The sequence below is a fragment of the Telopea speciosissima genome, chromosome 4 (genome assembly GCF_018873765.1).
Source record: "Telopea speciosissima isolate NSW1024214 ecotype Mountain lineage chromosome 4, Tspe_v1, whole genome shotgun sequence".
Classification (NCBI taxonomy): Eukaryota; Viridiplantae; Streptophyta; class Magnoliopsida; order Proteales; family Proteaceae; genus Telopea; species Telopea speciosissima.
The window spans coordinates 56,475,112-56,498,743 of record NC_057919.1 but is presented as its reverse complement, the minus strand read 5'-3'; the positions used below and the strand labels follow the sequence as shown (position 1 = coordinate 56,498,743).

General features: G+C 41.1%; 1 protein-coding gene across 1 annotated transcript in view; it reads left to right on the top strand.

Moving 5' to 3' along the window:
• The window catches only part of LOC122660453 (U11/U12 small nuclear ribonucleoprotein 35 kDa protein), a 60,331-nt gene that overhangs the window by 14,530 nt on the left and 22,169 nt on the right, over nt 1-23,632 (top strand). The window contains exon 4 of the mRNA XM_043855759.1: nt 3,232-3,302. Coding sequence (XP_043711694.1) covers nt 3,232-3,302 — 71 coding nt within the window. The remainder of the gene's footprint in view (nt 1-3,231; nt 3,303-23,632) is intronic.

Below are 23,632 nucleotides of genomic sequence, written 5' to 3'. Positions count from 1 at the left end.
CATGTAACCATGCAATGTCAGCCCTATGCTGCCTGGCTGGCCTCTGTTCTCTTTGCTCCCTCTGTTGACTACTTTCCCCTACCTTTTGCTTGCCCTTCGCACATTGTCTTTTACGATCCGCCATAATAATACTTGTTTACTGCAATGTAAGTAAAACAAATAATTAAAAACTTAATGTAGAAGCACTTCAATTGAGACTTTTAGAATACTAAAACAATTGTATAGCTATTTAATATTTTTCTCATAATTAAAAACAATTTTTTATATAGAATTTTAATATAAATATTGATCTAACACAACAAAATTGAAAATTATTAAACATAATATATATCTAATGCATTTCAAAACATGTAGAAATTACTTTCATATTTTTTCATGATTTTTCAAACCTAAAACTCATATTTTTCCTTATTTATTTATTTATTTATTTATTTTTAAATATTTTTCTTAATTTAAAAAAAAAATAATAATTATTTATGGGTAGAAAAAAAAGTTCGGCACCGTGAAGCCGTAGATCGGCCATTGGTGTCTAACATATATTTAATTGATCCCCATCTAAGTTATATTACCCCTAATTTTTTCCTAATTTAGTTGTAGGAAAATCAATTTTTAAAACTAGAAAATAAAAAATAGAAAATACATATGTAAAAAAAATTTTGACACCGTGAAGTTGTAGATCGGCCTCCGGTGTCTAACATATATAAATTTCATCACCATCCAACAACTCTTGTACATAGTATTTTAAAAAAAATAGTTTTAGAGGAAAAGGATTTACCTTAAATAATGAAAAAATGCTTGGAGGATGTGCTTAGATGAGCCTCCGACGTGTTTCCGGCGACAATCCGTCAAAAAAGAACTTGAACAATGCTTGGAGTCTTGGACTATGGCTTGGAAGAGTGGAAGAAGAAGAAAAATGGAGAAAAACTTCACCTTACAGCAGGTCTCGGTCGATATTTCGACTGAGACCTGCGAAATTTTGCATTATATGCAAGTGTTACGTGACACTTTAAGTCAAAAACTGATATTTCGTCGATATCTCATGAGGCCACGAAATATCGACGAAATATGTACATTTTTCATTTCGGTACTCCATTTCGTCTCAGCCCACTCGAAATATCCGAAATTTACCGATATTTCGCCAATATCTCACGAAATTTTGTACCATGTGAGGAAGTGATTCCATTCCAAGAGGTAAGAGAGCCAGAATCCTTTTTTGGATTTCCCAAGCAAGCAGGGTGGGTATCTGTGATTTTATTAGAGGTGTGGTGCCCCTCATTCATTGTGTGGGAACTTTGGAAGGAAAGAAACAATCGCCGCCATGATTCAGGTGTTAGACCGGCTGCGACGATTATAAAAAGATCAAAGATTGTATTAGGGAAATGCCTCTCCCTTCTAAATTTAGAAAGCAACCGACTATGAAGGACAATATAGTGTTTCAAATCCTGCAGATTGAGTTTCCAGGATGCTCTCAGAAAGCTCCCCAACCCATTTATTGGTGTCCCCCATTTAACTCTATTTTGCTCAATGTAGATGGAGCGAGTAACGATAACCCAAGTGCAGGTGGAGGTGGGGGCATCATCAGGGACTCTAGTGGCAACTTAATAGGGGCGTTTGCAAACTATTATGGTGTTTGTACTGACTCAGTGGCAGAGATGAGAGCTCTCTTGGACGGTTTGCGAATGTGCGCAAATTTTGGTTTCCTAGGATGTCATGTGAGTTCGGATTCCATGGCTATCGTTATGTTTGTGACAAAACGGAAATGCCCCCTGTGGCCCTGTGGAGTTGTTGGTACTGGTTTCAAGAAGTTCTATCTAGTTCTATCTTTGGTTGATTCTCTTGGCGTTAACTTGTTTTTCTCGTATCGAGAAAGCAACCGTGCAGCTGAGTCCTTAGCCAACTATGTTTGCTCTACTTTGGTTAACTCTGTGTTTTTTGCAGGGATAGACATTCCTCAGAACATTAGGAAAATCCTGCGTGAGGACAAAGCTGGTCTTCCAGTGTTCAGATTGTAATCCCCTTATGAGTTTGGGCGGTTTTAGTCTATTTTGAGTGAGCTCAAGTGCTTTCGGGTTTGGGGTAAGGCGGGCCAGCCCAGGTCCTAGATAATATTCGGGTTAAAAAAAAATGCAGGTAAGTCACAAAATTAGTTTTTTTTTTGAGGGAAATAAGTCTTGGGTTTGGTTTTATATGCGTCCAACCTTTGGTCTAATGGAATTTCATTGTAATGGGCCACTTTAATGGGCTTAAAATAGGGGAGGAGTTAAAAATATGGGATTTACTTTATTATTTAGTTTCAGTTGGAGTCCTAGTTAGAGTAGGAGTTGTTTTAAGTCTTTTATTGGTCAATTAAGTAGCTACTTTGATTACTAGTTTGTTTAGGCTATTTCTAGTCATTTTAGGAGTTGGATTTTGAGATCTATGTATATTTATGTACCTAAGCATTCAAACACAAATTTATGAAATATAGCTTTCAGTTTTTCTGAAGTTTTGCTGCTGTGGATTTAGTAGTGCGCTTGGTGGATTCCAAGTGGAGGTTAGGTGGATGCCTTAGTGGAAGAGTGGATTCTCTTTATAGGTTTTGGTAGATTTCCAAACTACTGCAGGTGGATTCCTTAGTGGAAGAGTGGATTCTCTTCATGGGTTTTGGTAGATTCCCAAACAACTGCAGGTGGATTCCTGTTCTAGTATCCATTATATCTTTCTATGAGGATCAAAGGTCAGATTTCTGTTAAATTCTTCACCCTGTGGAGCATCTGTTTTCTGTTTCCGTTCTGTTACTGTTGCTATATCATCAAATCTCTGATCTATTTGTCCTCAGATTTCATACATTAGGTCCTGATCATATCTCTGAAATTCTGGTTCTTATTACTTGAGGAATTACTGGTTGCAGCGAATTCTAGTTCTGCTATCAGTTTTTTTAGTAGCATTATAACAATTGCTTCAATAAAAATTTTGTTGTGTCGATTACACCTCTTGGTGTTTTTTTCTTCTTCTATTGAATCATGTTTTACTTGCTATACGACTTAAAACGGATAATGAATTCCATGCTTTTGGTCTTAGCGATGCCTTGAATTTTAAAGTTCTCTTTGTGCAAACAATGGCCTTGTGAGTTGTGACAATTAGAAGAAAAAGAAACTAATGAGATGAAGAGATAATTTAATCTCTTTCTCTGAATTTCTGTTTATTTGGAGATTTGCTTTTCTAACTTATTTTGTTGGGATTGATTTGCAGTAACTGGTGCTTCACGTCGTTATGCTTTTGTTGAGTATGAAACAGAAAAAGAGATGAGGCATGCATATGAGGTGCTTTCATTGCGTCCCCTTATTTTTCCTACACCTGTTTCATTTTGCAAAAATATGATAGAACTGTTTCATACATTCCGTATTTTCTGGAAATAATCATACTACTTATGTTAGATAAGAATTTTGGTGGTAAACATATGGACACATATACATATCTGGGTGTTGGCATGCAATTACCAATGTGGTCTGTGTAAGTTTTAGTTTGAGAGAATTGGGTTGATCATATTATTTCCCCCTTGCCTTCCATTATGCTGCGGCTAAATTTCACCCTTTTATTTTTAATTTCCTGAGTATCAACAATTTCGTTGCATCAGAAAAGAGGCCTGTGAGCAGGAGTACAGCAATACAAAGAAACAAAACGACCCAAATAATTAATATACAGTCACAGCTTATCCTATATCCAGAACACAAAATAGAAACTACTCAACTGGAAGAGGGGCCAACCTAAATCTGTTTCTTCAAAGCCCTATGCTTAACAAGCTCTTCAGCCATCCTGCAAATCTCTGTTGTTAGCTTTCAATGAAAAGATAATTATCTTTTGGGACGATCATAGTTCTATGAAATCTCATTTAAGTCTAGATTTAAAAAAAAAAAAAAAACTAATTAAACGAATAAATTGTAGCATTTACCTAAAAGGTCTTTTTGCGCTTATCATGGACAATATAACCAAGAACATTCAAGACGAGGTCCCATGGTGTATGCTCTTCGCCGATGATAACGTTTTGGTGGATGAGACAAAAGAAGGGATTAACTCTAAATTAGAGCTTTGGAGGTCAACCTTGGAAGCAAGTGGCTTTAAGATTAGTAGAACAAAGACAGAATATATTATGTGTAATTAATTTTAGTCACACTACGCTGGATACTGATATGTTGCGAATTGAGGAAAGAGAGATACCGGATATCGGGGGTCAATCATAAATAAAGATGGTGACAAGGATGATGTTTCATAGAGAATTAAAATGGGATGGTTGAAGTGGAGAGGGCGTCCGGAGTGCTGTGTGACTGAATATTCCTTTAAGGCTTAAAGGGAAGTTCTATAGGACTGTTGTTCGACCGGCCATGTTGTATGGGGCAGAATGTTGGGTAGTTAAGAAATATTATATTGATAAGCTTTGTGTAGTAGAGATGAGGATGTTAAGATGGATGTGTGGAAAAACAAGGAAGGATAAGGTATGGAATGAACATTTAAGAGCGGACTTGGGAGTTGCCCCGATTGATGACAAACTCCGAGAGAGTCGTTTAAGGTGGTATGGTCATATTCAACGGAGGCCTAGGGATGCCCCAGTAAGCAGGAGTGATATGATTACGATTGAAGGAGCCAAAAGAGCTAGGGGCAGGCCTAAAATGACCATAGAAGTGGTGAGGAAGGACATGCATAGGCTAGGTCTTGTACCAAATATAACCTCGAACAGAGCCTATTGGAGGATAAGGACTCATGTGGCAGATCCCATTTAGCTGAGAATCTCCTGACGTGCTGGGCTGTGCCTCTTTCCTCTTACTATCTTTCATCTTTCTACTTTTTTTCCCCATCTTTCATTTGTCTTTTTCTTTTTCCATTTCTCATCTCTTTCCCCATCTTTTCTTTCCCTTTTTGGTTAAACTCTGTTTTCCTTACTTTGTTTTGTTTGGATCCATGTAGCCGACCCCGTTAAGTTGGGATAAGACTGAGTTTGTTGTTGTTGTATTTACCTGAAAGGTCTTTGGGAGTGGGTCATTGTGATTATGCTTGGTTTTTGAGTTTTTGTTAGAAAGCAAAGTCAAGGTTGAGAAAGAGCTTGGGTGGGTGGAGATGCATCTATAAACTAGTTAGGAAATATGTTCATTACTGGATCAGTTTGAAATATAAAGTCTCAGCAAGATGATTGCAGAACCTCTTACTGTATGTGATGCAGTACAAGGCCACTGTCGGAGGAGAAAGAACCAGCCCAAGCAGCCCCCACGGTTTAGCAAAAACCAGTCCATACTAAGCCCATATTTTGGTTCACTCTAAGGTTCATATTTGGTTATAATATATTAATATGGCCTTGTAGCAGATCTAATGAAGATTGTGGGCCCCATGCGACTTGCTTGGAGAGGAGATCTTCTAGAAGTTGTTTTCTGGAGTATTATATTAGATATGGTACTATATAGTTTCTATTTTTGTAGCAGGCTTAGTTGCTAAGTCATTAGCAACATTGTAGTTTCTATTTTGGTGTTATTACTTTCCTTTTTGTGTTTTTAGTCGTTAGATCTTCTAGGAAGTTTCTATTTTATTTGATTATAGGCTACCTGGTAGCCAAGGCTTCTATTCTTGTACTACATCTACTCAAATTAATAAATAGAAGAGAAGGGAGACCCCTCCCATGATTTGGCAAACAATTTTGAGTCTTCTTCAATAAGGCAACAGCTCCTATGATGAAGTAGTAGTGACCAAGGTGGTGAATCCTGCCACAGGCCAGTGGTGGAAGCCCTGGTCATATCTCTATCCCTTTTCCTTCTTCTTCTTCCATATTGTTCTGTCAATTCCAGCAGCCATGAACCATCTTTGCTTCTATTATGGTCATCAGTAGGTAACCTATATCCCTCTTTGAATCCTTTATTATATCTATTTGCTAGTCACTTTTTCTGCAGGAATCTTCTCTGCTTTCCCCCCAGTCAACTACAGTTCGGTTTGTGGAGGACTGCCCGCCTCTCTCTCTCTCTCTCTCTCTCCAGGTTGTGGGATGAGAACTATCGGGGCAACACCCCCCAGTTTGGAGTTATACTTGTTTCTTTTCTGTTTCTAAGTTATGTCTTCCTTCGGTTTCTAATTTCTGTTTCTTACTGTTCTAGCAGATCCGACCAACGGATCAAGCTGATATTTGGAGGGGCTTAAACAACCTCTTTAGAGGTCTATTCAATTCAAATCGCAGCCCCATACGGCCATTAGATTCTGAGATATCATAGTTTCTATATTCTGGACTCATTGTGATTCTGTCCTGTGTACCTTTGTTCAATTATCTGTCCTACAGGTTATCATTCCTCATCAGTATGTGTCATGTGTTTCTTTTACTCCTCCAGAACTGTATCTGGTAAGGATTATAATCATACTTGATAGTGCTTGTCAAAATATGAGGCTTCTCCTTCCTTGACGTGATATTAGATCTGGATCTATTTTTTGAGACCTTAGAGGCAGGTTTTCATCCTCTTTCTTCTGATGGTATTTACTGTACTTGTGGCCAAGGATTTAAGTATCAGAATTGGGTATCTTATCGGAGGGGTGATTTTAAGATACACATCGTGTCATATCGTATAGGAGAGATGCAAGATACGCTAAAGATACACTTGAAAATAGTCAAGAAATGCATGATGTGCTTATGATACATATAAAATTTTGAAGCATAGAACACCTAATTATGCAATATGTAAATATATATCAGCTTGATGCAAGGATTTGAGTCGCTTTTTACCTAATCTAGTGATGCTAAAAAAAAAAAAACAGTTTTGAGCATTATAAGTCCTCAAAACTTGTTGCAATGGTGAAGATTATGGTTGTTTTTTATGTTATATGATTTTTCCCAACTCATATCGAAGAAAAAACAGGTTTCCAAGGCCTTTGGCTGCTCTCAATAATGTAAATTGGCCGTATAAAACCAGCTGCAGGTGTAGGGGAATCTCTACACCAGCAGTAAAAATCGTGGGCTGAGTTAGGAATTTTAATTTTTGTTATTTGTTAAGTCAATCTTTATTGAGTTGTAATTCTAATTAGGATTCCTAGTGCAAGTTTGAATCCTAGTTAGAAGTCCTAGTTAGTATTCCTATTTCAATTATGAGTCCTAGTTAAGTTATGAGTCATAGTTAGAATTTGATTTCTGTCCAGCCATAAAGCTATATATTGTAAGAGCTCTTGAGAGTCTCCCACGATTTATGAATAAGAAAATTGCTTTGTTGCATTCCACTATCCTGAGATAGGCTGTGAAGGTGAGGCTGAGATAGCCTTCACTAGTTCACTGTCTCTCTCCTTCGAGTGCATTCAAATCTGTTCAAGTTTATTACTGCCGATTGTTTGAAGATTCATAGCTCAGTTGTTCATATCTGCTACCAGTTCAAGTATCCATCCAACAGCAAGTAAGTACATAATCCCCATCCCCAAACCCTTCTGATTCTAATCCTCTAAACCAAACCCTAACATCCCTCCATCTCCAAACATCAATCCCATGACCTAAAACCTGCCCAGCCTGAATCCACCATCAGAAATAGCCCAAAGTTGGACCGAAGCTCCCTCTCACTGTTAGGGAAACTCGATCCAAGCCCCTGCCCACAATACCCAGTACAATCCGTAGATCCCTACACTATTCTCCTTTCAAAAACCCTAAACCCTAAACCTAATTTACCATCTACTCAAGTTTACACATCTAACTTCATTAGAACATCTCAGGACCTTCACTGGAAGGTCCCTTACATCAGCTTACCATAACCCATCCATCAAACCCTAGACCTCTCTAAACCCTAACCCTAATTTCACTATTTACCTAATTCTGCCCTAGCCGATTCCATTAAACCCTAGCAGATCTTGGTTCTGGTTCTAGTTGGCTTTACCCCACCTAGGATTACATTATTTGGTATCAGAGCAAGCTATGGGTTCTCCAAAATCAAGTGATCCAATCATCAACTGGCTGAAATAATCAAGGTTTTGCCTGAAGATGTGAAGACCATCAAACAACAGGTTGATGTACTGTCACAACAAGGTCCTACTGCACCTCCACAACAGATACCACAAATTGAAGCTGTTGCTTCTTACACCAACAACCAGCATCCACGTAGGTTACCACAAAGAGTTCTCACACAATAGACACACAGGATCATCAACAATTCTGCCTATGAAGAGGATGAAGATCACGATGGAAATCAGTATTACCGTGATGATAAGCATAAGGTAAAGCTGGATCTGAAAGAATATAATGGGAAACATGACCCTATTGCATTCCATGACTGGTTGAGTGCTTTAGATGACTACTTCAAGTGGTTTCGGTTGTTTGAAGACCGAAAGATGCAGCTGGCCAGTACTAACTTAACTGGAGGAGCTAGAGATTTGTGGCGTACACATGAAGACAGGTTTGATCCGTTGTCACGTGGAACCAGTTACATGGGCAGCTATGAAAGAGTTCTCAAAGAGAAGTACCTACCTCCTTATCAGAGGCGTTTGCATGATCGGCTGAACACTATACGACAAGGTACTTTAACAGTTGAGGAGTATATTGATAAATTTAATGATTTGCTCTCACGTACGGGTATAGATGAGAATGATGACCAGCTTGTATCCCGTTTCAAGTTGGGATTGAGGATTGACATTAAAGACAAGATGGGTGTGGTTGAAATATATAATTTGAATCACTGTTTTGAAAAGGCCATGGATACTGAAGACTTAATCAAAGCTGCCCCACGAAGGTTCACACCGCAGTCCGGTGACGCTAGGAGAGCTTTTACTCCTAACAGATCTAGTGGTTTCCCTACCTGAACTCCACCAACTACAGAGGAAAGAGGTAAGGCACCCATGGGTAGTAAAACACCCAACAAGTGTTTCCATTGCCAGCAAGAGGGTCATTATGCAAGGTACTGTCCACAAAGAGGAAAGTCCAATTCAATGATTGTAGCCATGGAAACTAGTCCAGATGTCCAAGTGTGTGACCCACAATTTAATGACAATTGGGCCATTTATGCTGCCCTTGAGGGAGACGACTATGATGACACTTTGGAAGACCAAACTTATGAGGTGAATGTAGTAACCCGCATTTTGGTTGCTGAATCTAAAGGAGAGGATTGGCATTGACATTACATCTTTTATACACTGACGGATAATGGATCAGCAACAGCACAAGTGATCATGGACAGTGGTAGTTGTGTCAATATGGTTTCCAAAGCTTTTGTCGTTGAAGAGAAGCTTAAAACTGAACCTCACCCACAACCATACAAGGTATCTTTACTTAATAGTGATACTTTAGAGGTTAATCAGCGATGCTCACTGCCACTTAAAATTTCTGGTTACGAGGAGAATGTCTGGTGTGATATAATTTCTATGATTCTGACTGATGTCTTACTTGGTGACCATGGTTGTATGATAGCAATGTATTGACGGGTGGTACAAAGAATCAGTGTTTCTTTGACTTCAAGGGGAAACCACTGTTTCTCAACCCACTCAATATACCATTGATGAAGCCAAGGCTTAGAGTTGCCCAGTTGAAGCGACAACAGGTTTTGAAGACTATTGACAATAAGCAGCAATGAAAGAAGGATCAAGCAACAAGGTAACACGTGCTAGTACAGGTACTATTAAAGCAAAACCCATGGAGCCACAACTTCTGTCCCTACCCCACTGAGAATTCCTTGCTACCAGTGAAGAGACAGGGTTGATATTAGCCTTGATCATGAAAGCAGTGTCACCAGCCACTACTACTAGTCATCCTAAGCCCATAAAAGATCTACTTGATGACTTCTCAGATCTAGTACCAGACGATCTTCCGGATGAGCTACCTCCTATGAGGGATATTCAGCATGCCATTGATTTAGTACTAGGTTCTGTGTTACCAAATCTGCTCACTTGTCGTCTCAGCCCTACTGAGCATGCTGAGCTCAAGAGACAAGTAGATGAGCTAATTCGCAAGGGGTTTATTGTTGAAAGCATGAGCCCATGTGCTGTCTCAGCATTACTTACTCCAAAGAAAGATAAAATACATGGTGGATGTGTGTTGATAGCAGGGCAATAAACAAGATCACCGTCAAGTACAGATTTCCTATTCCACGACTTGACAACATGTTAGATATACTTATGGGTGCTTCCTTCTTTTTGAAGATTGACTTGAAGAGCGGATACCATCAGATTCGGATCCGCCTAGGGGATGAGTGGAAGACTGCTTTCAAGACAAAGGATGGTCTATATGAATGGAAATTGATGCCTTTCAGTCTCACAAATGCACCAAGCACCTTCATGCGTGTAATGACAAATGTACTCCGTCCATTCATTGGCAAGTTTCTCGTGGTTTACTTTGATGACATTCTTATCTATAGCTACACCACTGAGGAACATCTTGATCATTTGAAACATGTGATGAGAGTGTTACGTACAGAGAAACTCTTCATCAACCTCACGAAGTGTTCTTTTATTCTTTTATGTTACCTAAGGATTTCTTCCTTGGGTTTATTTTATCTTCAGAAGGAGTTGAAGCTGATCCGGAGAAAGTGCAAAGCATAGTCGATTGGTCAGTACCATAAATTTTGACAAAGGTCAGGAGTTTCCACGACCTAGCATCCTTTTATCGGTGTTTTATCCGGAACTTTAGTGGCATCATGCCACCCATTACTGAATGCATGAAGGAAAGTAAGGGCAATTCCAATGGACACTGCCTGCTACCAAAGCTTTCCAATTGATCAAGCAAAAGATGACCGAGGCACCTGTTCTACGGCTTCCAAACTTTGATATCATATTTGAGGTGGCTACAAATGCATCCCATGTTGGGATTGGAGGAGTTCGCATGCAATCGAATCATCCCATTGCCTTCTACAGTGAGAAACTCAACGATGCTAGGCGGTGTTATTCTACCTATGATTTGGAGCTATATGCAGTGATCCAGATTCTAAAGTATTAGAGACACTACCTTGTGGGCAAGGAATTTATTCTATACTCTGACCATGAAGCCCTTAAGTATCTCCACTCTCAGCGATCCATAAGCAACCGACATGCTAAATGGATTGCCTATCTCTAAGAGTTTAATTTCGCTCTGAAATACAAAGTAGGCAAAGAGAACCAGGTAGCTGATGCACTAAGTAGGAAAGTACTCACCATGTCCACCTCTTCTACTCACAGTGCAGGCATCGGACATGTCAGAGATGAGTACACAGCTGATTCAGATTTTTCTCCCATTCATACTACATTACAGCATGGCGGAACTGATGCCAAATACTCCCTACATGATGCGTATCTCTTCTTCGGGACATGCCTATGTATCCTTAACACATCCCTTTGACAACACCTCATCAAGGAGCTACATGGCAGTTGTATGGGAGAGCATTTTGGCGTTAGCAAGACATATGCTGCAGTTGCTGATTTGTATTATTGGTCACATCTTCAGCACGATGTACAACAGGTGATACAACGTTGTCGTGCTTGTCATCTTGCCAAAGGTGATAAGCAAAACACAGGCCTCTATATACCTCTTCCAGTGCCTCATGCACCCTGGTTACATATGAGCATGGACTTTGTTCTAGGTTTACCATCTACACGGAAGCGTCATGATTCTATATTTGTAGTAGTAGACAGGTTTTTGAAGATGACTCATTTTATTCCCTGCCGGAAGACATTTGATGCAAGTCACATAGCCAAACTCTTCTTCAAAGAGGTGGTACGTATTCATGGGCTACCAGAGTCTATTGTTTCTGATCGTGATGTGAAATTAACTAGCTATGTTTGGAAGACCTCGCGGATGAAGACAAATACCAAGCTGAAGTTCTCCCCCGCCTTTCATCCTCAGACAGATGGACAGACTGAAGTGGTTAATCACAGCTTAAGCAATCTCCTCAGATGGATTATTCGTGACCATGAGAAAGGTTGGCCATCTATCCTTGGTATTGCAGAGTTTGCATACAACAATTTTGTTAATCGAACCACTGATCGTACCCTGTTTGAGATTGTTTTGGGTATGCAACCCAAGTGCTCTGTGGACTTGATTCCTCTTCCTCCTTGTGTTCGTGTTAGTGTGGAAGCTGATGAGTTCCTCCGCCACATCACTGAGGTCCATGCCGACGTTCGCCGACGCATTGCAATTAAAAATGAAGGATACAAGGCAGCAGCTGATCGTCATTGCTGATATGTGGAATTTCAACCTGGTGATTTAGTGATGGTTCGTATTTCTCCTGAGCGACTTCCTTCTGGGGCCAATCATAAGCTCCATCCTCGCAAGATGGGTCCTTTCAAGGTACTGCAACGCATTGGGACCAATGCCTATATGCTCGAGCTTCCCCCTTCCATAAACATTAACAATGTTTTCAATGTGGCTGATCTCACCCTCTATGTCGGCCACCATTTGGACAAAGTTGATACTGAACATGCTCTCCGACTCCCACAGTTTGCCACTCCTACTGCTGATGTCATTGAGAATGTGCTTGACAATAAGTTTACTACTATGCGGTGTGGTCGCACCTATTACTCTCTCCTTGTTAAATGCAAGGATCGTCCCGACAATGACAGTACATGGATTCACGCCGTCGACTTCAGGCGCCTTGATCCAGATTTCTATGAACATTACATGTCTTTCATCCATTCGTCGGAGACGAGTGTTTTTAAGAGAGGGGGGAGTTAATGTAAATTGGCTGTCTCAAACCAGCCGTAGGTGTAGGGATTCTTCCCTACACCAGCATAAGTAGCCATCGGGTAGGTGTAGGGGAATCTCCACACCAATAGTAAAATCATGGGCTGAGTTAGGAATTTTAATTTTTGTTATTTTTTAGGTCAATCTTTATTGAGTTGTAATTCTTATTAGGATTTCTAGTGCAAGTTTGAATCTTAGTTAGAAGTCCTAGTTAGTATTCCTATTTCAATTATGAGTCCTAGTTAAGTTATAAGTCATAGTTAGAATTTGATTTCTATCCAGCCATAAGGTGTTAGAGTTATGTAATAAGGGTAGTTTGGGTACTAGTCTAGTTTCTTACTTTCTTATATTGTATTTTCTGTTTTTACCTTTTACCTCCCGAGGGAGGTGTATGTAATTTCTTTTATCTCATTAGTGAAGTAATATAGGTGTGGTGGAGACAATACTCCAATACACAACATTGCACCAATTTCTCTTCTTCTCCAACCTCCTACTTCCATCCTTCTCCTTGTTCCCTTGCATTCTCTAACTTCCAACTTGGTATCAGAGCACTCTTTTTTGTTTGAGAGTCGAGTCACTTTCGTATCCCTTTCCTTTCCTCTCTTTGGAACCCTAGGTTACAAAGGGGTTCCAAGGAAGGAACTATTATGTAAAGTGTTTGAAGATCTCTTACAAGGAGCATGAATGAAGACCATGGAGACCATGAAGGAGGGTTTTAGTTGAAGAAATAAGGCTTGGAGCTCAAATCAGACCAACCCAGCTAGGCAGCAAGTTACCGCCAGCTTTTGGGCATTTTTTGCTTTCTCATCTCCATCCGTTTGCATTTGGAGCTGGAGTTCGGCCCTTTTGGATCGCCCAAGGGACTGTTTGCAACCCCTCATGGTCTTGGTTCAAGTTTCTAAGAGTTGCTGGTCCACAACTCTTCTTTCTCTTGGTTTTTAAGGTACTGCCAGACTCTGTTTTTTACCCTGTGGTGTTTATAATGATGGTTTGTGATAAGTATGCTGTTTGTTCTTGGTGATTTGTGCTGTATGAGCCCTTAATGTGGTTGTATGAGGTCATTGAGCCTTGAAGTATATGGTGGAATTGGATATTGTTGAAGTATTAGCTTGGTTTACTACCTGGACTGCAATTACCAGTGTTTACAAGCTTTTTTGGATTGAGCAGTGACTCCACATTTCACTTTTATCGTTGTGGGTGTATTTCGAGTTGATGCTACCCTTTGGAGGGTATGTTTAAGTGGAGGTTCATCAATTTGGTGCTTGTTTTCCTTGGCTGGAAGGTTTTTTCCTGTATTGGACTCTGTATTTGGGTTGTGTGTGATTTCCCCATTTGATTTAGACATTCTTCTCGAAGTGGGACTGCTTGGTGTTAGTGAGGAATGTGGTTTGAACTTCTCTAGTGGTTGTCTGATGAAGCTACACCTACAAGGATGTCGTGGTGGTGACTTTCTTTGAGCTGTTTGCCTTGTTTGGTTGCTGGAGTATATTCACCAGTGTCTAAAAATTTCTTTTTGGGTTGAGAATATACTCCCCACTGGATTTGGGTATCATCCCCTTTGTTTGTGCATTCCTACATTATGTCAGCTATTGGAGGAAATAGGTTTAGCTGTGACCATTGTGGGAAATCTGGACACACGAGAGAGAGATGTTGGATACTTTATGGCTGTCGCCCTGGCGTGCACGGCAACAGGAGAGGGGGAGCCAAAGCATGCTCCTTAATGACTGAAGTTGCACCTATGGGATCTCCATATGGACTACAGACAGACACCACATCCCTCACTCAGGATGATATTGCAGCATTTTGCAGGGTTTTGTCATATCTGGATAGCCCTACTTTTTCACCTGTAGTGCCAAATTCTTCAACTTTCACTTTACAAGCCTCTACATCTGGCCCTTCCACTACCTCTGCGTGGGTCATTGACTCTGGAGCCACTGACCATATGACCGACATATCCCAGTGTTATGACTCCTACTCTATCTGCTCTGGTAAGAAAAAGGTTAGAGTTGCTGATGGTTCCCTTTCCTCTATTTCTGGTAAAGGTAATGTTCGTGTCACTTCTTCTATTTCCCTTGACTCTGTTCTTCATGTTCCTCAGTTTCATGCTAACCTCTTATTTGTGAGGCACCTAACCAAATCCTTGAATTGTTCTGTTACTTTTTTTCCATCTCACTGTGTTTTTCAGGATTTGGTGACAAAGAGGGTAATTGGCAGAGGACGTGAGGAAAAGAGTTTTTACCTTGATCAAAGAACATCCCCTTTACCTACTGCTCAGTCCTACGCATGTGGGCGTAATAACAATAGTACTATTGATTATGTGATGTTGTGGCATCAACGTTTGGGCCACCCTTCTTTTGGTGTTATGAGGACAAAATTGCCGCACTTGTTTTCTTCCATTCCCTCTTCCCATGTGTTTCAGTGTGAACCCTGCTTGTTTGCTAAACATTGTCGTTCTCCTTATCCTTATCAGGGTAATAGATCCACTGTTCCTTTCCAGTGCACTCTGATGTTTGGGGGCCTTCCCCCATTACTTCTTTGTTTTGCTATCGCTATTTTGTTTCCTTTGTTGATGACTATTCCCGGTCAACTTGGACCTTTTTGATGAAACAAAAAAGTGAGGTCTATGATGCCTTTAAAAAATTTTATCAACTCATTTATACCCAGTTTCGTACTTGTATTCAAACTGTTCGTTCTGATAAAGGGGGGGGGGGAAGTATATGTATGGGAGGCTTTGTTAAGAATAGGAGTTTCAGGGGTATTCTTGTACATAACCCCATGTATTTTATGTTTCTTCTGTTATTTGTATAAGGCTAGGGGCCCCTGTGTAATTTCTAATTCTTTTCAATATAAGCAAGTTAGTCTCTAGTTTGAGACATAACAAATTAAGCACCAAACCGTGTTTGCTCCTCTCTCTCCTCTCTTCTTCTCCTCCTTCCTTTCTAAAACTGAACATGGTATTAGAGCATCTTGCTCCTGGAGTTTGAAGGTGATAGAAGGCTGCTTGGAAGGTGAAGAGCAAACCCTTTTCCTCATTTCTTGTTGGTCTTTGAAGGAAAACCTAGAATACCTTCTCAGATCTGTTTCTCTCTTGTTTGCAATCCAAATGGAGAGCAACCAACTGCTCTAGTTTCGTTTGGAAGACCTCTTCCTTCCCTTTGTATCCCCTCAAGCCTCTTGGAAGCTGCTGAAGGTCAAAACTGCATTTCGGCCAGGCCATTTCTGCTGTTTTTTTCCGCCAGCCAGAGTTGTTGATTCCATAGAGCACTTCAATAGAGCTTGGATTGGGAGTTTTTTTGGGCTATCTACTATCGTTTTTTTGGTAAGGAAGGTTATTCCTTTTTACTCCGCTGCTGTTTGATGATTGTGTGAAGTTCTACAAGCTATTTCAAGTTTTTTGGTCTAGTTTGTCTCTGTTTTTTGCTGCTGTTTCTTGGGAACCAATTGTTTTTGCTTGTGGTGCTGTTGTTTGCTCCTCCCAAGTGTTTGTTTTGAAGTCACAATGGGTGAAAAAACTGTTGAAACATCTGAAATCCCAACTGTTGCAGCACCCTTGCCTTTAACCCCCTCATATGAGAATCCAAATGTTTAGCTCCCCATTGTCAAGCTTGACAATCATAATTACTTAGATTGGTCACGGTCTATGAAGCTCATTCTTCGGAGTAGGGGGAAGTTGGGCTATATATTTGGGAGCTTTAAGGCCCCTTCCTCCACTGATCCAGGTTACTCCAAATGGGAAACCGAGAACTTCCTTGTGATGACTTGGCTTATTTTTTCGATGAAGCTGGAGATTGGAAGAAGGTTTATGAGCAAAGGGACTGCCAAAGACATTTGGGATAGTGTTGCTCGTATTTTTGATAGAGTGGGGGACTCTACAATGGTTTATCAACTTCTCCAACAGATTGTTAGCCTGCGCCAGGGTGACAAAAGAATCTCTGAGTACTATAGTCTTGTTGTGGGACTTTGGGAGGAGTATGATCACTACAGAGACCTCCAGCTGTGTCCGGTTGATGAGCCTAAAGTGCATCAGTTGTTTGAGAAGGAGAGGGTCTTGTTCCTTCTTGGAGGTCTTAACCCTGAGTTTGAACCCTTAAGGGTGTAGATCCTTGGCAGACCAAGTCTTCCCTCCCTGGAGGAGGTGTGTGGTTATTTACAGAGTGAGGAGACCCATAGGGGAGCTATGGAGACCACCCCCATTGTTGAGCGCTTTGCTCTTGTTTCATCCACTCCACAGGACCGTCCTCCCTTCACTAAGGGGGCTGGTAAAGGTCGTTTCTCCTGTGACTATTGTGGCAAGTCTTGGCATAAGAAGGAGTTTTGCTGGGATCTTCATGGCAAACCATCCTCTACTGCATCTGGAGGCCAGAAAGGACAAAAGAAGTATGAGCCTAAGGCCCATGTTGGGGTTCATGAGTCTGATCCATCCTCCCTCTCCAAGGAAGACATAGCTGCTTTTCGTTGGATTGTAGCTCACTTGGATGGTTCCTCCTCTACTGCTACCACTACTTCCACTGCTCTACAGGTCTCTACCTCTTCTGGCACCACTCTATGGGTCATTGGCTCAGGGACCACAGACCATATGACTGGTAGGTCTCAACTTTTTCATTCCTACTCTGTTTGTTCTGGGAAAGATAAGGTAAAAATTGCTGATGGTTCTCTTTCTTCCATCTTGGGTAAGGGAGATGTCCAAGTTACTCCATTTATCCCTTTGAAGTCTGTCTTTCATGTTCCCAACTTTGCTACTAATCTTCTTTCCGTTAGCCAATTGACTAAATCTTTGAATTGCTTTGTCACCTTTTTTCCTACCCATTGTCTCTTTCAGGATTTGGTGACGAAGAGGGTGATTGGCAGTGGACGTGAGGCTGATGGATTTTATGTTCTAGACACTTGTGCTTCTCCTGTGGCGAAAGCTCATTCTTATGTGTGTGGGCAACATAGCGGACGTACACAAGAGGATATTTTGCTTTGGCATCAGCGTTTGGGACACCCTTCTTTTTCTGTTATGAGGAAACTGGTGCCACATTTATTTACCTCTTTTCCTGTCAATCATGTTTTTCATTGTGAGCCTCGTCTTTTTGCAAAAAGTTGTAAGACAGTTTATCCATCTTCTGGTAATAGATCTATTTCACCTTTTCACATTGTTCACACTGATGTTTGGGGTCCTTCCCCCGTTACTTTTTTACGTGGCTTCCGCTACTTTGTCTCCTTTATTGATGACTTCTCTCGGGTTACTTGGGTTTATCTCTTGAAACAAAAGAGTGATATCTATGCTGCGTTTAAAAATTTTTATGAGTTGGTGTATACCCAGTTTCAAACTCGTATTCAGATTGTCCGTTTTGATAAAGGTGGAGAGTATATGTATGGTGGTTTGGAGTCCATTTTTTCTGACCATGGCATTATCCACCAGGTGGCTTGTGTTGATACCCCTCAACAAAATGGGGTTGCTGAAAGAAAAAACCGCCACCTGCTGGAAGTGGCCCGGTCCCTTTGGTTTACTATGCATGTTCCAAAAACCTTTTGGTCCGATGCCTTACTGCTGTCTTTCTTATCAATCATATGCCCTCCAGTGTCTTGAACTTCAGAGTCCCTCTTGAGGTCTTACCCTCACTTTCTTCTTCTTTCTCCCTTCCCCCAAGGGTCTTTGGTTGCATCTGCTATGTCCTTATTAGCAAATCTGCCCGCACTAAATTGGATCCTAAGTCCTTGAAGTGCCTCTTTCTTGGGTATTCCTCTACCTCCAAAGGATACTCATGTTATCACCCTCCTACCCGTCGGTGGCTTATCTCCAAAGATGTCCATTTCTTTGAAACCATCCCGTATTTTCAGTTACCTCTTCAGGGAGAGTGTTCATCTCTTGGTGGTGAGGTTGAAGAGGTTCCTGAGTTTGTTTCGTTTCCTTCCTCCTCTCTTGTTCCTATTTCCCCATTTCAGATTGACAAGGGAAAGAAAAGTTCTGAGGATACTGTTGTTGAGGGGGAGTCTTCGAGTGCACAGGTGAACAGAGAACAGGGGGAGCTACTGGTGTATACGAAGGACAAGAGAAACCCTTCTTCATGGCTTCCTATAAAGAAGACCTGCCAAAATCCTTCTTCGTCTCCTCATCCTGAGCCTCCATCCATTGAAACATGTATACCTTCCTCTACTCCTACATCCTCAGACTTAGATCTTCCTATTGCTCACCGCAAGGGAACTTGGGCTTGTACTAATCCCATTGCCAAGTTTGTCTCCTATGATTCTATCTCCTCTGCAGGTGTTGCCCTCACTGTGGCCATCTCCTCCATCTCTATTCCTAAGAATGTAGTAGAGGCTATGGCTGATCCAAAATGGAGAGAAGCAATGAATACAGAGATGGTGGCCCTTGAGAAGAATCACACTTGGGATTTTGTTGAACTCCCAAAGGGGAGAGTTCCTGTTGGATGCAGATGGGTATTCACCGTCAAGTTCAAGTCTGATGGTACTGTAGAGAGATATAAGGCAAGACTGGTTGCCAAGGGCTATACCCAGGTGTATGGCATTGATTATCAGGAAACCTTTGCTCCAGTGGCCAAGCATAACTCCATTCGGGTACTCTTGTCAATGGCTGCAAATCTTGATTGGCCATTGTACCAGCTTGATGTAAAGAATGCATTCTTACATGGTGACTTAGAAGAAGAGATCTACATGCACTTTTCTCCTGGGTTCAAGCATCCTAGTGGCAATGGAAAAGTGTGTCGTCTTAGGAAGGCTCTTTATGGCCTTAAACAAACTCCTAAGGTTTGGTTTGAGAGGTTTAGACAAGCTATCCTACATAATGGATATACCCAAAGTCAAGCCGATCACACTTTGTTTGTACAGGGCAGCACTATTACAGCTCTTATTGTATATGTTGATGACATTGTGGTCACGGGAAACAGCGAGGCTGAAATCTCAAAGCTTAAACTTTACTTAGCTCAGCAGTTTGAGATCAAAGATCTTGGTCCATTGAAGTATTTTCTGGGGATTGAAGTTTCAAGATCCAAGCAAGGGATCAATGTTTGTTAGAGGAAGTTTGTCCTTGATCTACTTACTGAGACAGGGTACTTAGGATGTAAACCAGTCTCCTCCCCTATTGATCAGAACCACAAACTAGGGGAAGATTGTGGTGAACCCCTTGTAGATGCTGAAAAATATTAGAGATTAGTAGGCAATCTATCTTTCCCTTACCCGACCTGACATAGCCTATGCTGTTGGAGTGGTAAGTCAGTTTATGCATGCACCCAAAATGGGACATCTTGATGCAGTTTATAGGATCCTCAGATATTTGAAGTCATGCCCTGGAAAAGGTCTTCTCTTCTCTAGAAATGGTCACTTGAGGATTGAAGCATACACTGATGCTGATTGGGCTGGATCTATTTCTGATCGAAGATCCACTTCAGGATACTATACTTTTGTTGGTGGAAATTTGGTTACTTGGAGAAGTAAGAAGCAACCTGTGGTGGCTAGGTCGAGCGCTGAGGCAGAATTTAGAGCCATGGCTCACGGAGACGGAGTGTGTGAAATCTTGTGGCTGAAGAGACTTGTTTAAGAATTGGGATTTGAGACTGTTATACCTATAAGTTTATATTGTGACAACAAAGCAGCCATAAGTATTGCCCACAATCCAGTGCAACATGACAAGACAAAGCATGTTGAGGTTGATAGACATTTTATCAAGGAAAAGATTGAGTCAAAGACCATCTGCACTCCTTTTGTGAAGACAAATGAAAAAGTGGCCGACATCTTCACTAAAGGACTTAGCACTCATCACTTTGACTGTTTGTTGAACAAGCTGGGCATGTATGACATATACCACCCAGCTTGAGGGGGAGTGGTAAGAATAGGAGTTCAGGGGTATTCTTGTACATAACCCCATGTATTTTATGTTTCTTTTGTTATTTGTATAAGGCCAGGGGCCCCTGTGTAATTTCTAATTCTTTTCAATATAAGCAAGTTAGTCTCTAGTTTGAGACATAACAGATTAAGCACCAAACCGTGTTTGCTCCTCTCTTCTCCTCTCTTCTTCTCCTTCTTCTTCCTTTCTAAAACTGAACATGCTTCAACAGTTTTTTACTGATCATGGCATTATTCATCAAGTTGCTTGTGTTGGCACCCCTCAACAAAATGGGGTGGCTGAAAGGAAAAATTGTCATTTGTTGGAAGTCACTAGGAGTCTCCTATTTGGCATGCATGTTCCCAAAACCTTTTGGTCTGAAGCCCTTCTTACTGCTGCCTTTTTAATCAATCGCATGCTCACTAAACTTCTTGGCTCCAAATCTCCTTTAGACTTGTTGTCTCCTCAGACTTCTGCTTTCTCTCTTCCTCCCAAGGTGTTTGGGTGTGTCTGCTATGTTCATGTCAATAAATGTGCTTGGACTAAGCTTGACCCCAAGGCACTCAAATGTATTTTCCTTGGATATTCCTCCTCTACCAAGGGGTATAAATGCTATCATCCCTCTTCCCGAAGACGCCTTCTCTCCAAAGATGTTACCTTCTTTGAATCTATACCTTTCTTCACTCCTCAACATCCTTTTCAAGGGGAGAACAGTAGAAATGAAGAGGCTTTTTCTATCCCTTTCCTCCCACCTTTGCCTACTTCTCCATTTCTGTTTGATATTGAGAAACACAAAGAAGGGGCTGTTGTTGATAGTGATACTCATTCAGGTGTTGATGCTAGCAATGAAAATGAGGTTGTTGTGAAAAGTGGCTCTGGTAATGAGAAGGATTACCACATTCAGTACAAAAAAGGTGAATGCTTGAAGAGTAAAGAAAAGAAGACCTGCCAAGAGCCCTCTTTGGATCCACATCCTAAGATACATCCTCCACAGTCAGGTAACATTCCTTCTCTTCCATCTGATTTAAACCTTCCTATTGCTGCTAAAAAAGGAAAGAGAGCTTGCACTAATCCTGTAGCCCAGTTTGTTTCCTATGATGCTCTCTCTCCTACAGGTGTTGCCTTCACTGTTGCCCTCTCTTCTATTTCCATTCCAAAAAATGTCACTGAGGCCATGTCTGACCCAAAGTGGAAGCAAGTCATGTCTGAGGAAATGATGGCTCTTGAGAAGAACTGTACTTGGAAACTGGTTGATCTTCCCAGGGGGAGGGTTCCAGTTGGATGCAGATGGGTCTACACAGTCAAGTACCGATCAGATGGTACAGTTGAGAGATACAAGGCCCGGTTGGTGGCTAAAGGCTACAATCAGGTGTATGGGATTGATTATCAGGAGACATTTGCTCCTGTGGTGAAGCACAACTCAGTAAGAGTTCTTTTATCTTTGGCGGCTAATAAAGATTGGCCATTGTATCAGTTGGATGTGAAGAACGCTTTCTTCCATGGTGACCTAGAAGAGGAAGTGTACATGCAGACTCCACCTGGCTTCAAGTGTCCCTTAGCCGAAGGGAAAGTGTGCCTGCTAAAAAAGGCACTATATGGTCTCAAGCAGTCTCCGAAGGCTTGGTTTGAGAGGTTTAGACAAGCCATTTTGAAGAATGGTTATTTCCAGAGCCAAGCTGACCACACTTTATTTACCCGGTGAGGTAATGGTACCATCACATCCCTTATTGTTTATGTTGATGACATTGTAGTAACTGGAGATGACAGGGCTGAGATAGTTAGGCTGAAGACCTACTTGGCTCAACAGTTTGAGATTAAAGATTTGGATCTCTTAAAGTACTTCTTGGGGGTTGAAGTGTCAAGATCTAAGAAGGGAATAAATATATGTCAAAGGAAGTTTGTCCTAGACTTGTTGAAAGAGATAGGGAGGTTGGGTTGCAAACCACAAACTCTCCTATTGATCAGAATCATAAGCTAGGAGAAGACTGTGGACCTTCCCTTGTTGATGCCGGGAAATACCAGAGGCTTGTAGGGAAGTGGATTTATCTCTCCTCGACTCGCCCAGATATGACCTATGTAGTTGGGGTGATGAGTCAGCTTATGCATGCCCCCAAGAGTGGGCACTTGGATGTTGTTTACCGGATCCTCAGGTACTTGAAGTCCTCTCCAGGAAAAGGTCTCCTATATGCCAAGTACAAACATTTGAGAATTGAAGGCTACACTGATGTTGATTGGGCTGGTTCAGTTTCTGACAGGCGATACACATTTGGCTATTGTACTTTTGTGGGTGGTAATATGGTCACATGGAAGAGTAAAAAGCAACCAGTTGTGGCTCGGTCAAGTGCAGAGGCAGAATTTAGAGCTATGGCTCATGGAGTATGTAAAGTCCTATGGTTGAGACGGCTGGTCCAAGAGTTGGGATTTGATACTGAGGCATCTATGAGACTCTATTGTGATAACAAGGCTGCCAATAGCATAGCACACAACCTTGTGCAACATGACAAAACAAAGCACATTGAAGTGGACCGACATTTCATCAAGGAGAAGATTGACTCCAGCTACATTTGTACTCCTTTTGTTAAGACAGGCGATCAATTAGCTGACATCTTTACCAAGGGGCTCATCCCTCATCAGTTTAGTTAGTACCCTATTATGTAAGCTGGGAATGTTGACATTTATTCTCCAGCTTGAGGGGGAGTGTTAGAGTTATGTAATAAGGGTAGTTTGGTTACTAGTTTAGTTTCTTACTTTCTTATATTGTATTTTTTGTTATTACCTTTTACCTCCTGAGGGAGGTGTATGTAATTTTCTTTTATCTCATTAGTGAAGTAATATAGTTGTGGTGGAGACAATACTCCAACACACAACATTGCACCAATTTCTCTTCTTCTCCAACCTCCTACTTCCATCCTCCTCCTTGTTCCCTTGCACTCTCTAACTTCCAACTTACGGCTATATATTGTAAGAGCTCTTGAGAGCCTCCCACGATTTATGAATAAGAAAATTGCTTTGTTGCATTCCGCTGTCCTGAGATAGGCTGTGAAGGTGAGGCTGAGATAGCCTTCACTAGTTCATTGTCTCTCTCCTTCGAGTGCATTCAAATCTGTTCAAGTTTATTACTGCCGATTATTTGAAGATTCATAGCTCAGTTGTTCAGATCTGCTACCAGTTCAAGGATCCATCCA